At 40.0% G+C, this 19,824-nt stretch overlaps 1 protein-coding gene across 3 annotated transcripts in view; it reads left to right on the top strand.

The window, feature by feature from the left end:
* The window catches only part of mgme1 (mitochondrial genome maintenance exonuclease 1), a 32,564-nt gene extending 12,945 nt beyond the window's left edge, over positions 1-19,619 (top strand). For 2 of the 3 annotated variants that reach the window (XM_072581230.1, XM_072581231.1), the window contains 6 exons: positions 7,636-7,701; positions 7,832-7,942; positions 9,160-9,761; positions 10,419-10,632; positions 16,304-16,436; positions 18,779-19,619. In XM_072581230.1, coding sequence (XP_072437331.1) covers positions 9,203-9,761; positions 10,419-10,632; positions 16,304-16,436; positions 18,779-18,925 — 1,053 coding nt within the window. In that variant the 5' untranslated portion in view covers positions 7,636-7,701; positions 7,832-7,942; positions 9,160-9,202 and the 3' untranslated portion in view covers positions 18,926-19,619. Of the gene's footprint in view, positions 1-5,585; positions 5,606-7,635; positions 7,702-7,831; positions 7,943-9,159; positions 9,762-10,418; positions 10,633-16,303; positions 16,437-18,778 lie in introns of those variants that run through there. The other variant, XM_072581232.1, reaches the window with a different exon arrangement.
* Positions 19,620-19,824: the final 205 nt, after the last annotated feature.

The raw sequence follows: 19,824 nt of genomic DNA, 5'->3' as shown, positions 1-19,824 counted from the left end.
TAGTGTTCAGGAATGTGTAGGTTAGGTGCATTATGAGGAGCTGGCGCAAAAGACTTGAGTCGAGAATGTGTGGTGCTGGAAAAACACAGTAGATCATGTAGCATCTGAGTAGGAGGAGAATCAATGTTTTGGCTAGGAGCCCTTCATCAGGAATGAGGCCTGAGGTAGATTAGCTGTGATTTTGATAAATGGTAGGCAAGCTTGAGGAGGCGAATGGCATCTTTTTTTATGTTCTTTATTGAGCTGTTAAATCATTATGCTGGGAGAGTAAGAATTCTGAGGAGTGCAAGCAAAAAAGGTGAGCAGAGAATTAAATCATCAGCAAAAGAATGACAATGTTTAAGTGAAGGAGATTATTGGGAAGAAAAGAGGTTGAAGTTTAAAATAGATACCAGTCCTGTGTAACTTCTGGCTTAGAGTAAAAAAAGCTTGAGTATGAGACAACTAAACCATTTTAACAAAATGTTACTGGGTGACCATGAATTTAGTTTTAGTGGAAGACTTTGGATCTGCAGTTGTGCATCTTCTGTCATGGTATTACAAAATTATCTTGGACAGCAGTTTCTTTGCTAATTACAAATGTCAGACTGCAGTGTTTTCTGTACAGTTGCAATAAAGATGTATAATGTCGAATGAAATTCTAACTTTATATGAATTATATTTACCTTTTGGCTGAACATGAATTTTAAGACAGTTAAAAATGTCTTTTTATCAAATGTAATAGGTATGCATATTTTGACTTGACTCTTGACTAAATTGCCAAAAGTGCTTTCAACAACATACATTTGAACATGTAAAACATGTGACTGCTGTTTGTATATTTCTACACAGTCGTGTGTGTTAACTAGCATTATAGTGAGTAGGTGTCTTGTCGTAAAAAGCTGTTCCTTTATAATTAAAACAGTTCTTCCTATTAGAATAAGTCTCTATCTTTCCTTTCTTGTCAGCCTCCCCAGGGAAGCAGATTTTCATTTTCAACATCCATCTCCTGTTCAATTGTATCATTTTGGTATTATTGTGCAGGGCCAATTGTGAAATGTTTGAAATAAAGTATACATTAATTGCTAAATTCTAACTGGTATTCGAAGTTTGGGAGAAGATTTGTATGTCGGGTGCTCGTTGTTGTGGTTCTGTTCTCTGAGCTGGGAATTTGTGTTGCAAACGTTTTGTCCCCTGTCTCGGTGACATCCTCAGTGCTTGGGAGCCACCTGTGAAGCGCTTCTGTGATGTTTCCTCCAGCATTTATAGTGATTTGTACCTGCCACTTCCAGTTGTCAGTTCCAGCTGTCCGCTGCAGTGGTTGGTATATTGGGTCCAGGTCGAAGTGCTTATTGATTGAATCTGTGGATGAGTGCCATGCCTCTAACTGGTACCTACACTACTAATTGCTGGATTGCAGTGGAGTAACATCTCTTGAACTGCCTAGACTAAGCTGAAAGGGTCCACATGAACCCTTAGAATCATACACTGCAGAAGAGGCCCTTCAGCCCATTGAGTCTGTACCCAAACGTATCAGATTCCTAACTTCTCAAATGTACACATATGCACATGTGCCATAACTTCAAAGAGGCTTTGTAAAACTGACGGTGTGAATGTTGTTTAAGTCAGAGGTGTAAGTTAGTAATTCCAATAGTACTGTATCTTTTCACAAAAAAAAGAGGCAACATAGAATTATTAACACAGGAAGATATTTATTCAGAGTTCCTCTGTAAGTCCATTTTGTAGTTAGGTTTGTGAGAATTGGCACTGACTTCAATGCAGACTCTTCTAAATGAAACCATGCACACTACTTATCTAGTTTGCACAAAAAAAAAGTGGCATTAAGGGCTCTGCAAAGAAAGCTGCTGCCATAGCTCAGTAAGACTACAAATGTGAGTGGACTCTTGCTTCTTTCTTTCCCTCAACCCAGCTTCTTCCACACCCCCCCAAAATAAAAGGTTTTCATGCCACCTCTCTCTGTATCGTGATCTGCTTATGAATTCAAATACTTTTCTATGGAGCTGTGTCAACATATGACCGGTGTAACAATTGAGAACAAAGCAGTCTGAAAAAATAGGAGTTCTCAAGAGGGGATTGTGACTAAAGCACTAAAGGGACCAAAGGCAAATGAACAGAATGTAATCATGTTGAAGGTATATATGAATGCTAAAGAATTACACACCTAATACTGCAGTGGAGCTGTTAGCTCCTCTTTACGCAAAACTGCCTGCCTATTATATGTATTCTGTCCAACATTTAACCCTCAACCGACACTGCTAACACAGATTATCTGCTCATTATTCATATTTCTGTTTATGGGTGCTATGTACAAAATGGATTTTGTTTCCCTATGTTACAGCAGTGATTATACTTCAAAATTGCTTAATTCAGTGTAAAATGCATTAGGAATTCCTTACATCTTAAAAGGTGTTATGAAAATGCCAGTCTCATTGCAACCAAATAAGATTACTCAAAATACAGTCCGCAGATTCCTCAAGAACAAATCACGACAAGCAGACCAAACACAGCCAGAAACCCTGACCACCTTAGCATACATCAAAGAAGTTTCAGGAATGACAGCCAGACTACTAAGACCCCTCGGAATCCTAGTAGCACACAAACCCACCAACACTCTCAAACAAAAACTAACAAACTTAAAAGACCCAGTACAACCCATGGACAAAACCAAAGTCATCTACAAAATTCCCTGCAAGGACTGCCACAAATACTACTTGGACAAACAGGAAGAAAGTTAGCCACCAGTATACACGAACCCCAGCTAGCCACAAAAAGACACGGCCCTCTCTCCCTCATAGCCCTGCACACGGAGGCAAAAAAACCACCATTTTGACTGGGACAACACATCTATCCTGGGACAGGCTAAGCAAAGACATGCCAGAGAATTCCTAGAGGCCTGGCACTCCAACCACAACACCATAAACAAACACATAGATCTAAATACCATCTATCAACCCCTCAGAAAACGAACAGGAAATGACATCACCCCAAACCCAAGAACCCCATCCAAAACAAACATATAAATAGAAAGCAGGAGACAACAGCTTTGCTTCACTTGGAGGCGCCACTGATGATGTTACCTAGCCAGGTAATGAAACGTCTGGATATCAAACCTACAGCTCAGTGAGCAAAGTTACTCCTGAAACCAAATAAGAAATTCTGTGCTCTTTAAACCCATCTCACATGGCAGAAATGTGCCCTTTTTAGCACCAGAAAATAGAAGTCGATCCTTCAAGCACATTCATTGTAGACAATACTGGAAGTGTTTGAGACCGTACCTTTTACATCAATCGTAGGACAGCCCTTTACTGAAGTGGTTACCAGCAGCACAGATGAAACTACAGTGAACGGTCCTGGCACCTAAGGACCAAAGTTGGTCAGAGAGTACTATGAATGGGTTAGTAACTATGGATTAGGAGCAGGAATAGAACACCCAGCTTCTCCAGTCCGCTCTGCTATTCAGTAATATGATGGCTGATCTGATTTCTCCACCTTCTAACCTTCATTACTTTGTTTCACAAAAATCTATCTACTTCTGCTTTACAAATATTCAAAGGCACTTTACTTCCACCACTTTTTTTTTGAGGCAGAGTTCCAAAGATTCATGATCTTTTGAGGAAAACAAATTATCTTGATCTCTTTGTCCGTTTTTATTTAAAGAGTGATCACTGGTTCTTTGATTCTTCTTTGAGAGGAAATATTAAATAAAAACAGAAAATGCTGGAAAAACTCAGCAGGTCTGGCAGAATTTGTAGAGAGAGAAACAGTTAGCATTTCCAGTGCAGTGTTTTCAGAACTTTGGGATCTCATATGTTTCTATCAACTTGCCTTTTGCTGATCTGATCTCCAACAGATACAAGCCATGTCAGTCTGACTTTTCCTAAGAACACAACCAACCCGTTCTAGGTGTTAATCCAGAATACCTTCTCTATTCTGTTTCCAATGCATTTACATCCTTAAATAATGATATCAGTGCAGAACATGGTACCCCAGATGTGGTCACACCAGTCTGCTGTGTAACTGAAGCATAATCTCCCTACCATTTGCATTCAATTCCCCTTGCAATAAATGACAACAATCTGTTGGTTTTCCTAATTACTTGCTGGTCCTGAGCACTAACATTTTGCACCAGGACATCAGATCCCTCTGGACCTCAACTCTCTGTAATTTCTCATTGTTTAGATAAAATGCTTCCTTTTTATTATTCTTGTCACGATGGACAATTTCACATTTTCTTATATTAAACATCATTTGGCTGACCTTTGCCCACTCACTTAATCTATCTATATGCTCTGTAACCACTTTACATCCTCTTTTGCAGCTTACCTTCCTAACTAACATTGTGTCATCAGCAAATTCAGCAACCGTAACTTTGGCCCCTTTGTTCAAGCACTTTAAATTGTAAAATGTTGAGACCCCAAATTGAACTCTGTGACATACTACTCATTACTTCTTCCTCATCAAAAGAATAAGAAGCACACTTTCCTGTTAGCTAGCCAGTCTTCTAGCCATGACAAAATGTTACACCATGAAAGTAATACCTTTTGAAGTGGTATCTTATCTCATGCCTTTTAGAATCTAAGTACAGAACTTCCACTTGTCTCCCTTTATCTCCAACACATGATATTCTTACCAAGAACTTCAGTAACCTAGTTAGTCATTTCTTTTTCAAAACCAAGTTGACTGCCTGATTAACTTGAATTTTTTTAAGTGCCCTGAAGTTTATCAATAACTAGGGAGTTTTAAGACATGCTATGGCTTAGTGTTCTTTACTGGTAAAATTGATACATCCCTAAAGATCCATACCGAGTTGCATAAAAATCTCAGTATCTTTTGAGATCCCAACGGACAAGGATAGCATTCATGAGGTGAAGAAAGCAGTCTGATGAATGGGCCAATGGCAGTTTCTTTAAGGACAAAGTTGCCATGTCTGTCCCTTTCCAATTAAAGCTGTTTTGACAACTGTGAGGAGGTTTATGCAAATTCAGGAAGCTGGAGAACTCTGTTTATAATCCATCAAAAAATATTAAGAATCACGCTTCACAAAGCTCCAGGCAATTCAGACTGTGCTGTATGCGTATAAACATATTATGACTGCTTTGCTTTTACTTATTTTCTGTTTTCCTGGTTAACCAGACCAACATTTTTTTAAAAAAAGGAAACTTCAATTTGACCACCGACTTGGACTATTGGTCAGTTTTAATTTGAAGCTTTCCATTTTGGCAGTAATGTTTGTTGTTCACTTGTATAAAGTTACACTTTGCCAAGATTATTGCAAGAAGCAATGCAAAAAGTATAGATTAGAGCTGCAGTGGTTACAAGCAAACCTAAGTGATGGCATGGTCAACATTTGTGAGCTTATACAGGATATAATTGAATGAATAATGCAGATTGAAATGCGCATTCAATCATTGGTCAAGTCACTGAGTCTGTAAACCGTGTTTTAAAAAAGAAATGTGATACTTTATTAATGAAGAGTTTGAAATTTAATAATTGTAGAACACAAATTCAAGACAATGGAGATGTGAGGAGATGAGAAGAAATATTTTTGCTCAGCACTCAAGATCTGGAATGCACTCTTGGAAGGGTGGTAGAAGCAGATTTAACAGTAAGCTTCAAAAGGAAAATTGATATATGCTTGTTAAAAGAAAATGCTAGGATATGTCCAAGCAGAGGTGGGAGTATGTGAATGGTACTACTAAGCTTTTTCTTTGAGCCAGTGTTACAGAAAAAGCTTGTTTGCGCTGAATGACTTTATATGAATATTCAATAAATCCTTTCAGTAATAAATATGTCATTACCAAAATTTATTGTCACAATCCCAATATTGATAAGGGAACACACTTCATATACTTTTTATTTTATTGAGTCAAAATAACCTATGTGGCTGAAGAAGAGAGCTGAAATTCTATTCAGGGTTTTGCCTAGATCATGAAAATGTTTCTATATTTCATATATTGAAGAAGTGGTTAGACATATCACTTAGGGCAAATGGGATCAAAGGTTATGGGGAGAAAGCAGGCTTAGGCTGCTGAGTTGGATGGACAAAAGTGAGGACTACAGATGCTGGAAACCAGAGTTTAGATCAGAGTGGTGCTGGAAAAGCACAGCAGGTCAGGCAGCATCCGAGGAGCAGGAAAATCGACGTTTTGGGCAGGAATAAAGCTTGTCCGGATGAAGGGCTTTTGCCCGAAACGTCGATTTTCCTGCTCCTCAGATGCTGCCTGACCTGCTGTGCTTTTCCATCACCACTCTGTCCAACTCAACAGTTTTTAGATCAATCAGCCATGATCATGATGAATGGCACAACAGGCTCGAAGGACCAAATGACTCCTCATTCTCCTATTTTCTGTGTTTCTATGTTTCTTCTATGTAAATCAAACTTAACCAAACCAGATGGTAAATTTACTGTGCTGTTTGGAAGATTTCTTAAAGATTGTGTAATTCTATATTGCTGCATCACAGTGATACATTAAGAAATGTTTAGCAATGGCAGCAAAATGGCACTAATCCATTGTTTGTTCTCCTGGTTTTTTTCCCTCCTGTGGATGATCTTATGGCACCATTTGCTATGTTGCTGAAAAGACGCATGTTGCCAAAAGCACTTGTGTTGTTCCATTCATCTGGACAAAAGAAAAAGCATCAAATTTCAAGTTGTTGCAGCAATTTAAATTTTAGAAAAAACTGTTTATTGGTTGACATGTTGACTTTGATTAGTTGAAGCATTACCAAAGAGAAAGAAATAAGAAACTGGAGTCACCCCAAGCACCTGGGTCATTCAAAAAGACACGACTTGAATGTATTACTTTCGTTTGCAGAGAATGCCTGCTGACATATGAATATGTTATTTTTGACAAGTATAATGAGCCATGTTGTGAGTTTGACTGATTAACTTATTAGTGATTAGTATAGCTATAAGTTTGGATCGTTCAGCAAGTGCTGCCCAATTGCTAAATTAGAACTAACAATAAATGTTTTGTCTTGGAATTTGAGTATTGGATGGTGGAGGACAGTATGTTTTCTGCCTATTGCAAATGACCAAAGGGATATTGTTTTGACTCCATCAGCAAATCATTGAGATATAGAGTCTTTATACCTCGTATTGCACTGGCCTTGAAATTCATACGTGACATTGCTCAATTGAATGACAGGTATACCTTTTTTAGACTAGAGACCAATTTTTTTGTTTGTTTCTGAAGCATTGAAGGCCACATGGCCTGTAACTATATTAGTGCTGTTTGGAAAAAAAGTAAAGCTTCCAAATTTTGGACATGGCAAAAATAAAGGAACAGAGATCATAGTAGATTATGGTGGCCATCTGCAATGTTCTCTCGTCCAGTTAATGTAGACCCACCCAAATTTGGGAATTGTTCCAACAAGGATTTATATCTGGGACACGTACCAGTGTGCTGCAATTTGTAAATCTATACAGTGATTCAGTTCATCCTCATCTTCCTGCTGCATCATGTGCGGCAACAGTTGTTGCAACCTGCCCCATTTTCCCTTTGTATTTGACCATGTCTGCTCTACATCCTAACTCCGTCCAACCTGCCTTCTAATACAGTTGCATTTCAGAATTCCTTTAATTTCACATTTGAAATTTTTAATTGACCTAGCCTCTCATCTTGTTTGTTCTAGATTTCTACTATCACTTTTATATGACGAGAGTGCTTCCTAATGTCACCATTCCAAAATTGAAGCTAGGTAAGTTAAGGTTACAGTCTTTTATTTTGAACTCTACCACCAGAGGAAATAGTTCTTATCCATTTTGTTAAATCCTTTGATTGCATTAAATGATTCAGTCAGATCATCCCTTTATCTTATGTACTTGCAGGGATATACAAGGTACCAAGAGTTCTGAAGCTGAGTCCCAGGGGATGCTATCTTTCAGTTAATCCTTGAAGAACTACAGTGGCTTTCTTCTTTAACTAGTTTCAATGTAATGGTATGTGAAATGAAATCAAGTTAATCACAATCGTCATAGCAATTCTTAACATTGTTCTTAAACTGCTTAATACATCTGACAAATATAGTACTTGTTGGAAATTGAAAGTAAAAATACCAGTAACTATTGGAACATCATTATATACATGTTTTGAACCATGCCACATTGCTATACATTTTATAATCCTAATGCGCTTTTTAATCTGAATCAATTGTGAAACACCATATTTGATATGATACTTAAGAGAAGTGGGCTGCTCACTTAATAACTTGTTAATCTTTTTAGTGCACTGTTAAAATGCTTCATTTTCTAATCTTGCTGAGCGAACAACTTCTAATGGCTTGAACAGTAAGAATCATCCAAAATTAGCTGCCCTCTAGCGAGCCTTTTTTATGTTCTGAAAAAATGATTGGTTGCTTAAACCATTGATAATATTCACTATAAACCACCTGCTCACCTTGATAGGTGACTGAATCTCCAACACAACATTAACTTCTTGTTCAGAACACAGCAATTCAGCTGGGAAAACCATTTAAAAATTCTAAGCTTTCTCATTGACTTGTAGGTTGTGCATGTCCTAGGACCATAACTAATCTGGACTGCATGAATAATTTGTTTAGATGAAAATAGTGTGTGGTGGATGTGTGTGAACTCGTTGCCAGCTGAATAAAACCTTCTTATCACATGATCTTTGTGATTTAGATACTGGAATTAAAGATGCAACAAAGATTAGTACTGCATGTTAAATGATCCAGTTTTGATTCAGTTGTCATCATTCCTTTGAAGGATTGCCATTACATTAAATACAATTTTAGTCTCCAAAAATACCCTTTTTAAGGGCAAATTTTGATTCAGTATTCAGATGATGCTAGAAGGTTTTAACTATGGATACTTTATTATGTATTATTTGCTGCAAGAGCCAGTTTTAGTAATTAGCATCTTATTTGAATCTTCCATATTTAATCCGGTTTTAGTTCCCTCTTAGGAGAGGAGAATTGTTTTAATTTTGTCATGTGATTTGGTTTGAGCCATCTAGAGGCCATGAAAGGTGCTACATTAAATGCAAGTTATTTAATTATGTACCTATGCAATACATATGCAGGGATAATTCACTGATTACTTTCCAAAATCACTGTCAAACTGTACATCTGTAATTACATTGTCAGAAAAACATTCAAAGTGTCTGAGAAAAATGTTAACCCTTTATTCTGTTGTAGAATCAAGATGATTTGACTGTGCATCCATCCATCAAGTTGGAGAATGAAATTCGCTGCAGTGCTGAATACTGCAACCTGCAGAGTACTCGATAATTCTTTCAAACAACGTTGGCATGCAGTGCAGAAAGACCTGGTCTTCAAGCATCACAGCTTTTCTACCTTCCTCTCTCTTAATTGTCAGAGAAAGGATCTCAGCAAGTATGAGCAAGTGAATCATAAGAAATATGCCTCTTTGGTCCGCTCTGTTGTCTCAACAAAGGTCAGCCCTCAGACTCCTGAGACCCTGCTCAATGAGGATAACCTCTTGTACGGACCGGCCATCAGATCAAAATCAGCCAGTGCAGATTCAGAATCTGAAAGCCCCCAAAATCTGGCCCCTTTTCTGAACTTTGAACGTCAGAATACTGAGTGTGAACCAGGGCCTGTGCTCAAACTACCGCTGCAGTTAATGTCACAGGGGGATCACTCGAAGACCAGCTTGCCTAGTGTGACACGCATCTTGCAATTGACCATGAGTTTGGAGCAAGCATTTTACTTGGAACGATGGAAAAGGAGAATGATAACTGAGCTTGGCCAAGATGGCTTCAAGGAGTATTCAAAAAGTAAGTATTCCTTGTAGCACTGAGTAGAAGTGATCACTCTGAGTTGACCTGGTTTCATCCAATTTACCATTCTCAAACATTCAGCCCAACAGGTATGTGCAGGTGTTTGTGCTTAGCGTGAACCTCTTTCCATTCTATTCTTCCACAACTATCTGCATATCCTTCAACTCCTTTTTCTGCAGAATAAGGAAAATCAGTCACAGTTGTGCTTGAGATTTTTGTCATCCCATTACTTTGCTGAAAATTAGGTAGTTTGGTGAGTAGTGTTTACATTGTATTAACTATCTGCTTGGAGACCAATTGTTCATATAGCCTTGAAGAAGAGATGACGTTTTTAGATGGTCTTGAACTTGCTTCTTTTCACCTTGTTTTCCTTTCACTCTTCCGTCACCCCATTCACTCTTATGCATATATCTATCTTACCCAGTCTGTTCCAGGATTTAGTTTGTGCTATTTTGTATTAGCCGTTTGACTGCTGACAGAAACCTACAGTAACTGTCTGGAGTCTCTTCCTCCATGTAGGAAGTTCCTACACAATCACTTGTTGCTGTTAAGTATGGAAGACTGTGCAATCCGAGTGACCAGAGCAAATTTTAAATGTGCTGTCAATTTCTGTGACCATTCTGTTAGTGACGTTGGACACGATATTTCCCCCAGATATTCTCAATCGAGGAAAACTTTTCCATTCTGCTTTGGAGGAGACTCTTCTCTCGACCAAAATTCCAAAAACTGATGATGAAGAAATTACAGGGTACTTACACAGTGTGCAGGAAATCTTAGCAGACATTAGAGGACCTCGAGTCTTGGAGAGTGTTGTGACTCATCTGCCATTACAGTACATGGGGCTGGTAGACTGCGTTGCAGAATATCGGTAAGACCCAGCATTCCTTTCATCTAATGTTTTACGTTGTGGGCTTGAGTATTGCAAGAATTGGCAGAACAGGGGGCTGTCATGGACAGCAATGCAATCCCCAACAGTCATAACTAAGCTATGTATCTGTGGGTTGAGGAATTAATTGCAAATGGTATAGGGCAACAGTGAGGATAATAGACCCTTTGTTCTTGGAGACATTTATGCCAGTAAGATTAAATCAATTTGAGAGTTGCTGAATGTCAGGGACAGGAGGTTTATGACTGGGAATTAGGCAGGTATACTTGAGCTGCCAAGATCTCTCCTGATGTTACCACGGACAGGTCCAATCCCAGAATGAAGACAGATTTGGTAGGTTTTTTAAAAAAATTAACATGAGTTAGATCTCATGGAATACAGGGAGAACTAGCCATTTGGATACAGAACTGGCTCAAAGGTAGAAGACAGAGGCTGGTGGTGGAGGGTTGTTTTTCAGACTGGAGGCCTGTGACCAGTGGAGTGCCATAAGGATCAGTGTTGGGCCCTCTACTTTTTGTCATTTACATAAATAATTTGGATGCGAGCGTAAGACGTACAGTTAGTAAGTTTGCAGATTACACCAAAATTGGAGGTAAAGTGGACAGCGAAGAGGGTTACCTCAGATTACAACAGGATCTGGACCAGATGGGCCAATGGGTTGAGAAGTGGCAGATAGAGTTTAATTCAGATAAATGCGAGGTGCTGCATTTTGGGAAAGCAAATCTTAGCAGGACTTATACACTTAATGGTAAGGCCCTAGGGAGTGTTGCTGACCAAAGACACCTTGGAGTGCAGGTTCATAGCTCCTTAAAGTGGAGTCGCAGGTATATAGGATAGTGAAGAAGGCGTTTGGTATGCTTTCCTTTATTGGTCAGAGTATTGAGAACAGGAGTTGGGAGGTCATGTTGCAGCTGTACAGGACATTGGTTAGGCCACTGTTGGAATATTGTGTGCAATTCTGGTCTCCTTCCTATCGGAAAGATGTTGTGAAACTTGAAATGGTTCAGAAAAGATTTACAGGGCTGTTACCAGGGTTGGAGGATCTGAGCTACAGGAAGAGGCTGAACAGGCTGGGGCTGTTTTCCCTGGAGTGTCGGAGGCTGAGGGGTGACCTTATAGAGGTTTACAAAATTATGAGGGGCAAGGATAGGATAAATAGACAAAGTCTTTTCCCTGGGGGTGGGGAGTCCAGAACTAGAGGGCATAGGTTTAGGGTGAGAGGGGAAAGATATAAAAGAGATCTAAGGGGCAACGTTTTCACGCAGAGGATGGTACGTATCTGGAATGAGCTGCCAGAGGATGTGGTGGCGGCTGGTACAATTGCAACATTTAAGAGGCATTTGGACGGGTATATGAATAGGAAGGGTTTGGAGGGATATGGGCCGGGTGCTGGCAGATGGGACTAGATTGGGTTGGGTTATCTGGTCGGCATGGGCGGGTTGGACCAAAGGGTCTGTTTCCATGCCGTACATCTCTATGACTCTATAAGCAAACAACCGAGGTTGTAGATTGATTAACAATTAAACAGTAAACAAAAGAACTGCGGACGCTGTAAGTCAAACAAAAACAGAAGTTGCTGGAAAAACTCAGCTGGGTGGCAGTACCTGTGAAGAGAAATCAAACTTAACGTTTCGGGTCCAGTTTTGAATTCTGAGGAAGATCGCCAAACTTAAAACGTTAACTTTGATTTCTCTTAACAAATACTACCAAATCTACCGAGCTTTTACAAGCAATTTCTGTTTTTGTAACAATAAAACAAGTTTATTACACCAAAGTAATAAAAAAAACAAAGTAAACTATCTAAATACAACATTTGTTCAAAAGATTTGATGAACACGTAGTCAAAGAGATGTACAGCACGGAACCAGACCCTTCAGTCGAACTTGTCCATGCCGATCAGACATCCTAAATTAATCGAGTCTGATTTGCCAGCATTTGGTCCATGTTTCCTATGGGAATGGAGGTGATAGGTCAGAGAGGAGGGTGGGGGAAGGTAGCAAAGAGTACAGTGGGTGAATGGGGGTGGGGATGAAGGTGATAGGTCAGAGAGGAGGGTGGAGTGGACAAGTGGACACCTCCATCCCCACCTCGATTCACCTATTGTACTGTATGCTACTTTCTCCCCACCCCCACCCCCCTCTCATTTATCTCTCCACTCTGCAGGCACCCTGCCTCTATTCCTGATGAAGGGCTTTTGCCCGAAACATCGATTTTCCTGCTCCTCGTATGCCGCCTGACCTGCTGTGCTTTTCCAGCACCACTCTAATTTAGACTCTGGTTTCCAGCATCCGCTGTCTTTGTTTTTACCGTTGCTATTCATATACTCACCCAATGCCTTTTAAATGTTGTAATTATATCAACCTCCATTACTTCTTCTGGCAGCTCTTTCCATTCATGCACTACCCTCTGCATGAAAAAAGTTATCCCATAGGTCCTTTTTAAATTTTTCTCCTCTCACCCTAAACCTCTAGTTCTGGACTCCTCATTTACCTTATCCATGCCCTTCATGATTTTATAAACCTCTGTAAGGTCAACCCTCAGCCTCCCACGCTCCAGGGAAAAGAGCCCCAGTCTATTCAACCTCTCCCCATAGCTCACATTCTCCAACATTCTTATAAATCCTTTCTTCTGAACCCTTTCAATTTCACGACATCCGTCTGATAGGAGGGAGTCAAGAATTGCATGCAATATTCCAAAAGTGGCCTAAATAATGTACTTTACAGCCTCAACATGAACTCCCAACTCCTGTACGCAATGCTCTGACCAATAAAGAAAAGCATATGAGATGCTACCTTCACTATCCTATGTACCTGGGACTCCACTTTCAAGGAACTATGAACCAGCACTCCAAGGTCTCTTTGTTCAGCAACAGTCCTCAGGACCTTTCCATTAAGTGTATAAGTCCTGCCCTGATTTGCCTTTCCAAAATGCAGCACCACGCATTTATCTGAATTAAACTCCATCTGCCACTCCTCAGATCATTGGCCCATCTGATCAAGATCCTATTGTAATCTGAGATAAGCTTCTTCGCTGTCCACTACACCTCCAATTTTGGTGTCATCTGCAAACTTACTAGCTATACTGCTTATGTTCACATCTAAATCATTTATATAAATGATGTACAGCAGTGGACCCAGCACCGAAGCTTGTGGCACTCCACTGGTCACAGGCCTCCAGTCTGAAAAGTATCCCTCCGCCATCACAAGTTTGAGCCAGTTCTGTATCCAAATGGCTAGTTCTGCCTGTATTCCATGTGACCTAACCTTGCTAACCTGTCTCCCATGAGGGACCTTGTCAGACAACTTACTGCAGTCCATATAGATCACTTCCACCACTCTGCCCTCATCAATCCTCTTTTTATTCCTACTTCAGAAATTGAATTTAGTGTGACATGATTTCCACGCACAAAACTATGTTGACTATCTCTAATCACTGCTTGCCTTTCCAAAATACATTTAAATCCTTGGTAAAGAAAAAAATCTCCTCTTCTCACCAAGGCTATCACCTTACAATTAACCAAAATCCAGAGAAATGTTTGTTCTCAATCCAGTCTGTAGGTGTAACTTAACTGCTTTTTCAGAGAGTTGAGAGTGTATTGCTGGAAAAGCACAGCAGGTCAGGCAGCATCCGAGGAGCAGAAGAGTCGACGTTTTGGGCCAGAGCCCTTCATCAGGGCTCCGGCCCGAAACATCGATTCTACTACTCCTGGGATGCTGCCTGACCTGCTGTGCTTTTCCAGCAACACAATCTCGACTCTGATCTTCAGCATCTGCAGACCTCACTTTCTCCTGCTTTTTCAATTTAGTATACTCCACAAATTCATGAACTTTGGGTCTCAAACCCAAATTAGGGTCATAGTTACAGCAGATGTTTTGTTCTGTGAGATGTGGATTGTTTTCCTCAAATAATTACACAACTGAGAGGTTAAACTTTCTCCTTAAATAACCTGCAGAGTTCTAACCAAACATCCATGGGTCTGGAGGTTTCACAAACTACACCTTTAATGCTTTAATTTATTTCCATGACTGCTCTGAACATTCTACTTTTCTAGGGGAATCAATTAATGCATCTGACCCCAAGTCAGGTCTCCTTCAAACTGAACCCAAAAAGTTTTAAACTGTTTTTAAACTTGCTGATCTTAGATAATGCTAAAGCTAATGACTAAATATTGTCTCTCTCCTGTTGTATAAGCAAATCCAGGGCGCACATACTGCTTTTATGGTACCCATTCCCCTCTCTTTCTTTCCCTTCTTTCTCTCTCTCCTTTTTTTCTCTCCTTTTTCAGAGTAATCAGTTTGTTAATCCACCTTTCTACCTTGGTGCACATCAAGTTCCAATATAGGCCATAGAACAGGATCTCCTGGGTTAGAGTCCCTTGCATCTGACCATTATAAATGGTTTAAAGATGAAAAGTAATTCCAAGGATCAGGTCACCAGTGGACTGGATCCAGGATAATAACAAAGTGGAGTAGGAGAGAATCAATAACTCATATGCCAAATTTGTTCATACTGTTGGCACTGAGCAGGACTTTCCTCCAAACTGGGGAAGAGTGTGATACCAAGGTTAGGACTGCATGCTCTTTGCAGTGTAGGGTGCCGTCTTGCAGGATGGGCACCTTGTAACCTCATCTGCTGTAACTATGACCCTAATTTGGGTTTGAGACCTGAAGTTCATGAATTTGTGGAGTATACTAAATTGAAAAAGTTTTTGTAAGTGACCCTGCGTCCAACTAAAACAGCTTGGGCCCTTCCACATTCATTCTTTGATCTCTTGAGGAATTGAAGGAAATGGGGAGTGTGTGAGAAAGTGGAGTTAAAGCAGAAAATCAACCAGGATTGTATTGATTGGCAAAATGGGATGAGGGGCTGTATGATTTGCTCCTACTCATGTTTATCTTACATTAAAAGCCATTGAATTTTGTGGTAGAGGCTGCAGAGGAAGTTTTCTAGAGGGGTACCGGATATTTAATAGCCTGAATTGCCTCTCCACTATTAGCTTTGAAATAGTTGTAAGGGGATGAGCATGGGGGTGAGACTGAAAAGAAACTGGTGTAGACGACAGATTTGATCTTCTGCAGTTTAATTCTGAGCTATCATCTATACCTTTCACAATCTGTCCAAGCTACCCATGCTCACACCAGCTAGCGGCTCAAAGCTTCACCAACAATCAATGGAGCTGCCAAGAAATAGTCTTGGTAGGAGTCAAACCTACCAAACCTGCCTGGACTTATCCCTGCTCAATATGAACTCTCCAACTGGAATTATCAGGTAAAGTGAGAAGCAAAAACCTGACTGCTTTTTCCCTTTCTAATTACTGTGACTTGAGGGAAATTGTTCCTAACAATTAAGCCAACTGAATCTGGCCCCCTGCAATCTATGTTAGCTTTACCAGTTTAAGAAACTGCTTTTTTTGATTGTTTGGCTGACAGGAATATTCAAGAATTAGTAATGGTGAATGGCAGTAAATTGCTCTGTGGAGGTCCGTGGTTCAACAAGTCTGCTTTTGCCTTTCAATAATAAGTCTCTTCCTCGTAAACAGGATTTCTTTCAGCAAGAGCAATTTTCAGGTAAAAGATCACTATTTCAAAAAGAACTCCAGGATCAGTGTTAATACAAGTTTAACAGATGCTTTTAATTGTTATATCTTGTGCAGGGGCACGTTGTGTGTTATAGACTGGAAAACCTCTGAGAAGCCAAAACCATATTTTCGAAACACCTTTGATAACCCACTTCAGGTGGCAGCATATGCTGGTGCCCTGAACCATGATGATAACTATAACTTTCAGGTCAGTAAGTTTTAATCTCCCCTTTCATTCGATGTAAGCTGCTAGGAGATAGTCCGTGGAGTTGGATCGTGATGAAGGGTTCTGCCTGAAACGTCAGCTCTCCAGTTTCTTGGATGCTGCCTGACCTGCTGTGCTTTTTCCAGCACCACATTTTGTCAACTTCTTACCACCGGCTCAGAAGATTGTTGGTTCAAGTCCCACTCTTGATGTGTTGGCTAGTACTCCAGTACAGGGCACTGCTTATGCTGTGGAGGGTGCTGTTATCAAAAGAGACAGTAAATCAAGGCCCATTTTTCCTTCAAGTGAAAGGACAAGATCCTACAGCATTCTTGAAATAAGAGCAGAAAAGATTTACTGATCAATATTTATTTCTCAACCAATACCATTTAAACATATTATCCGCTCATTATCCCCAGTATGATTCTTTTAAAATTGCCACTGAGATACCTTTAGTGCTTTCCCTGTTCAGCACCTGCATTGAATGACTTAAATTTTCAATCTCCCTTTCAACTCCCTGATTCCCCCTTTGCATTGCCTGCTCATTTATTATTGAGCTCTCTTTCCATGAGGATCATCCAATCCATTTGACCTTGTTATCTTGCATGATATAGCCAATCACATTGTTATTAATCACGAGTGTAAACATCTTTATCATTTCCTTGTCTTGCTGTAGATCCAATTCCATAGAAAAACCCTATATCCTGTATCTGCCTCAGGGAGAAGGTACTAATCCCAATATACTTACAGCTCCACTTTCAAAATCTCAGCTATCAAATGTTTAACCATACATTTACCATACCATTCCAGCAGCTGCTGAATGACACAACAGTTGCCACCAGATTTTGTCCCAGGCCCCATTAAAACTATTTTGCTCTCTCATTCTGGTTGTTCCCCCTCATAATGCTTTCAAAGCTCTGCTCCCTTCTCTCCAAAGGAATGCAACAACTTCTGTTTTCTGTTCTATACTACAAATCACTGTTTCTTCCAACTTTGCACCCAAAAAGTACAAAGCACTCATGGACATTTGTTTGTCACAAAGATCAAGATTAATCTGATCGTTTCCTGTGCTGTAAACTTTCTTTTTACTAGCCTACCTGACCAACCTTTCCTTTTGTGCTCCTCCTTCTCCTCGTCTCAAACCTGCATGTTTCTGTTTCCTTCCTGTCTCACCTACTGTCTTGATTATGAAACCCAGTTCCTCCTCCTCCTCCTCCAAACCTACTTCTCCTAAACTGCTGACCAGCTGATTTTGCTTCCTGGTCCCCATGTTAATTGATACAGTAACAATTTCTCTCATCTAATTTGTATCTTCCTCTCCATGGTGATGCCTTGAACCACTGCAGTCCATTTGGTGTCAATGCATCCACATTACAGTGAAGGAGTGCAAGGATTTTGACCCATTGGTAGTGAATGAGCAGTGATATAGTTTGAAGTTAGATAATGTACAGTTTGGAGAGAAACATGCAGGTGGTAGTGCTCCATCCACCTGCTTCCCTTATACTTTTGAGTGTTAGAGGTTGTGGGTTTGGAAGGTGCTGTTAAAGGAGTCATGGTGAGTTCCTGCAGTGCATCTTATAGTTGGTACATGCTGCTGCCACTGTGGAGGGAATGAATGGAGTAGGTTGATTTCTGATCAACCAGGCTGCTGTGTCTTGGTTAGTGTTGAGCTGCTTCATTGTAGTCGGAGCTGCACTCATCAAGGCACGCAGAGAGTACTCCTCCACACTCCTGACTTGTGTCTTGTGGGTAATGGAATAGCTACTAGGGAGGCAAGAGATGAGTTACTGGCTGTATAATTCCTAGCCTCTGACCTGCTTTTATAGCTATAGTATTTTTATGGCTGTCCAGTTTTGTTTCTGGTCAGTAGTAAGTCCTAAGATGTTGATTGTGGGGGTTCAGTGATGGTATTGCCCTCTGATATTCAATAGCATTGGTTTGATTCCCCCTTGTTGGTGATGGGCATCGTCTGGTACTTGTGATGTGAATGCTACTTGCCATTTATCAGCCCACGCCAGAAAGTTGAATCCCTCCAAACAGGTTTCCACCTCATCATTAGTGTTAAAATAGTTCTTTTCAAATTCATAAATGACATTCTGTGTGACTGTGACAAAGGTAAATTATCTCTTCTTGTCTAAACCAATAGAAGTAACACATTCAGTGCAGAGTCTTCCCAAAATGCTGCTCAGTGCCATGATATACCATTGAATAACTTGGGAAGTGAGCACCTGTTGGAGGGGATCTCGAAGCAAATTTTGTTTTTTTTTAAAATGCATTTATTCATGCTTCAACTTGGTGTGTGTTATTTTAGAAGTGACAAGACCATTTTTTTTTGCTTCTTTCAGGTTGAGCGGGGACTGATTGTGGTGGCCTACAAAGATGGTTCACCTGCACATGCTCACTTCATGGACCGCGAACTGTTCCTCACTTGCTGGAAGAAATGGCTGCTTCGGCTGGAGAAATACAAGAAGCAAATTCATGCTTCCACGTGACTAGCTGGAGTCTGTCTCAGGGCTGAAAGAGCACTCCAATGCAATACACTGACCCAGCTCCCAAAAACATCTCATGGAGCAGTCTTCAGGTGTTGGTGCAAAGTTTAATCAATACTTGTATCGTTAAGGGTGTTTACTGAAATTGTAAACAAGTATCATCTTATTATGTTTATGACATCACATTTTGTAGAACCTTGAATGAACTGCCATATCTTCTTTAACAATGATTGTTTCAAAGTACCTACTTGGGACGTCCTGAAAAATGCCACATAAATACTTGGTTTTATATCTGTTTACGATGTTACAAACAACAAACTGTGAGAAATCTAGTATTGTTCATTTCACCTTTATCCTTGGTACTGATGACTGAATTTGTAAGGCTTCGTGGCATTGATGGAGGTATGTTGGGTTGCAAATATTAAGCCCGTCACAATTTGCTAGTCCGGTGGAGCTCCACCAAATATGCTGTAATCAAAGTGACACAGAATTTCAGCGAATACAATGGACTGAAACTGAAATACCCATTTGGTGAAACATCAGCCCTGTGTAAATGGGTCGTATGAAGAATCAGCCTTTGTAGTTGTGTTGTTGTAAGGCAGCACTTTGACCATCCCAGAAATCTTGTTTTAGCTGGCTGGAATGTATACTGTTTCAACTGCTATCTTTTGTTAAATAAAACGTATATATCTTAAAATGGATTTGTTTACTAAACATTTACCCATATGACACAGTAGGTCTGTCAATGGAAGCAAGAATTTAATAAATGAGAATGGTTGAGAGCAACTGATGCTTGCTGATTCTCAGAATTTATCCAATAACCTGTGACATGGCACCCTCAACTGATCATACAGTGGTACTACATTTATTAGCTCATTGTTGCAGAAACCTGTACAAGGAAT

This window comes from Chiloscyllium punctatum, chromosome 11 (assembly GCF_047496795.1).
Source record: "Chiloscyllium punctatum isolate Juve2018m chromosome 11, sChiPun1.3, whole genome shotgun sequence".
Lineage (NCBI taxonomy): Eukaryota > Metazoa > Chordata > Chondrichthyes > Orectolobiformes > Hemiscylliidae > Chiloscyllium > Chiloscyllium punctatum.
The sequence above is the reverse complement of the archived record's forward strand: the minus strand, read 5'-3'. Positions and strand labels throughout refer to the sequence as shown.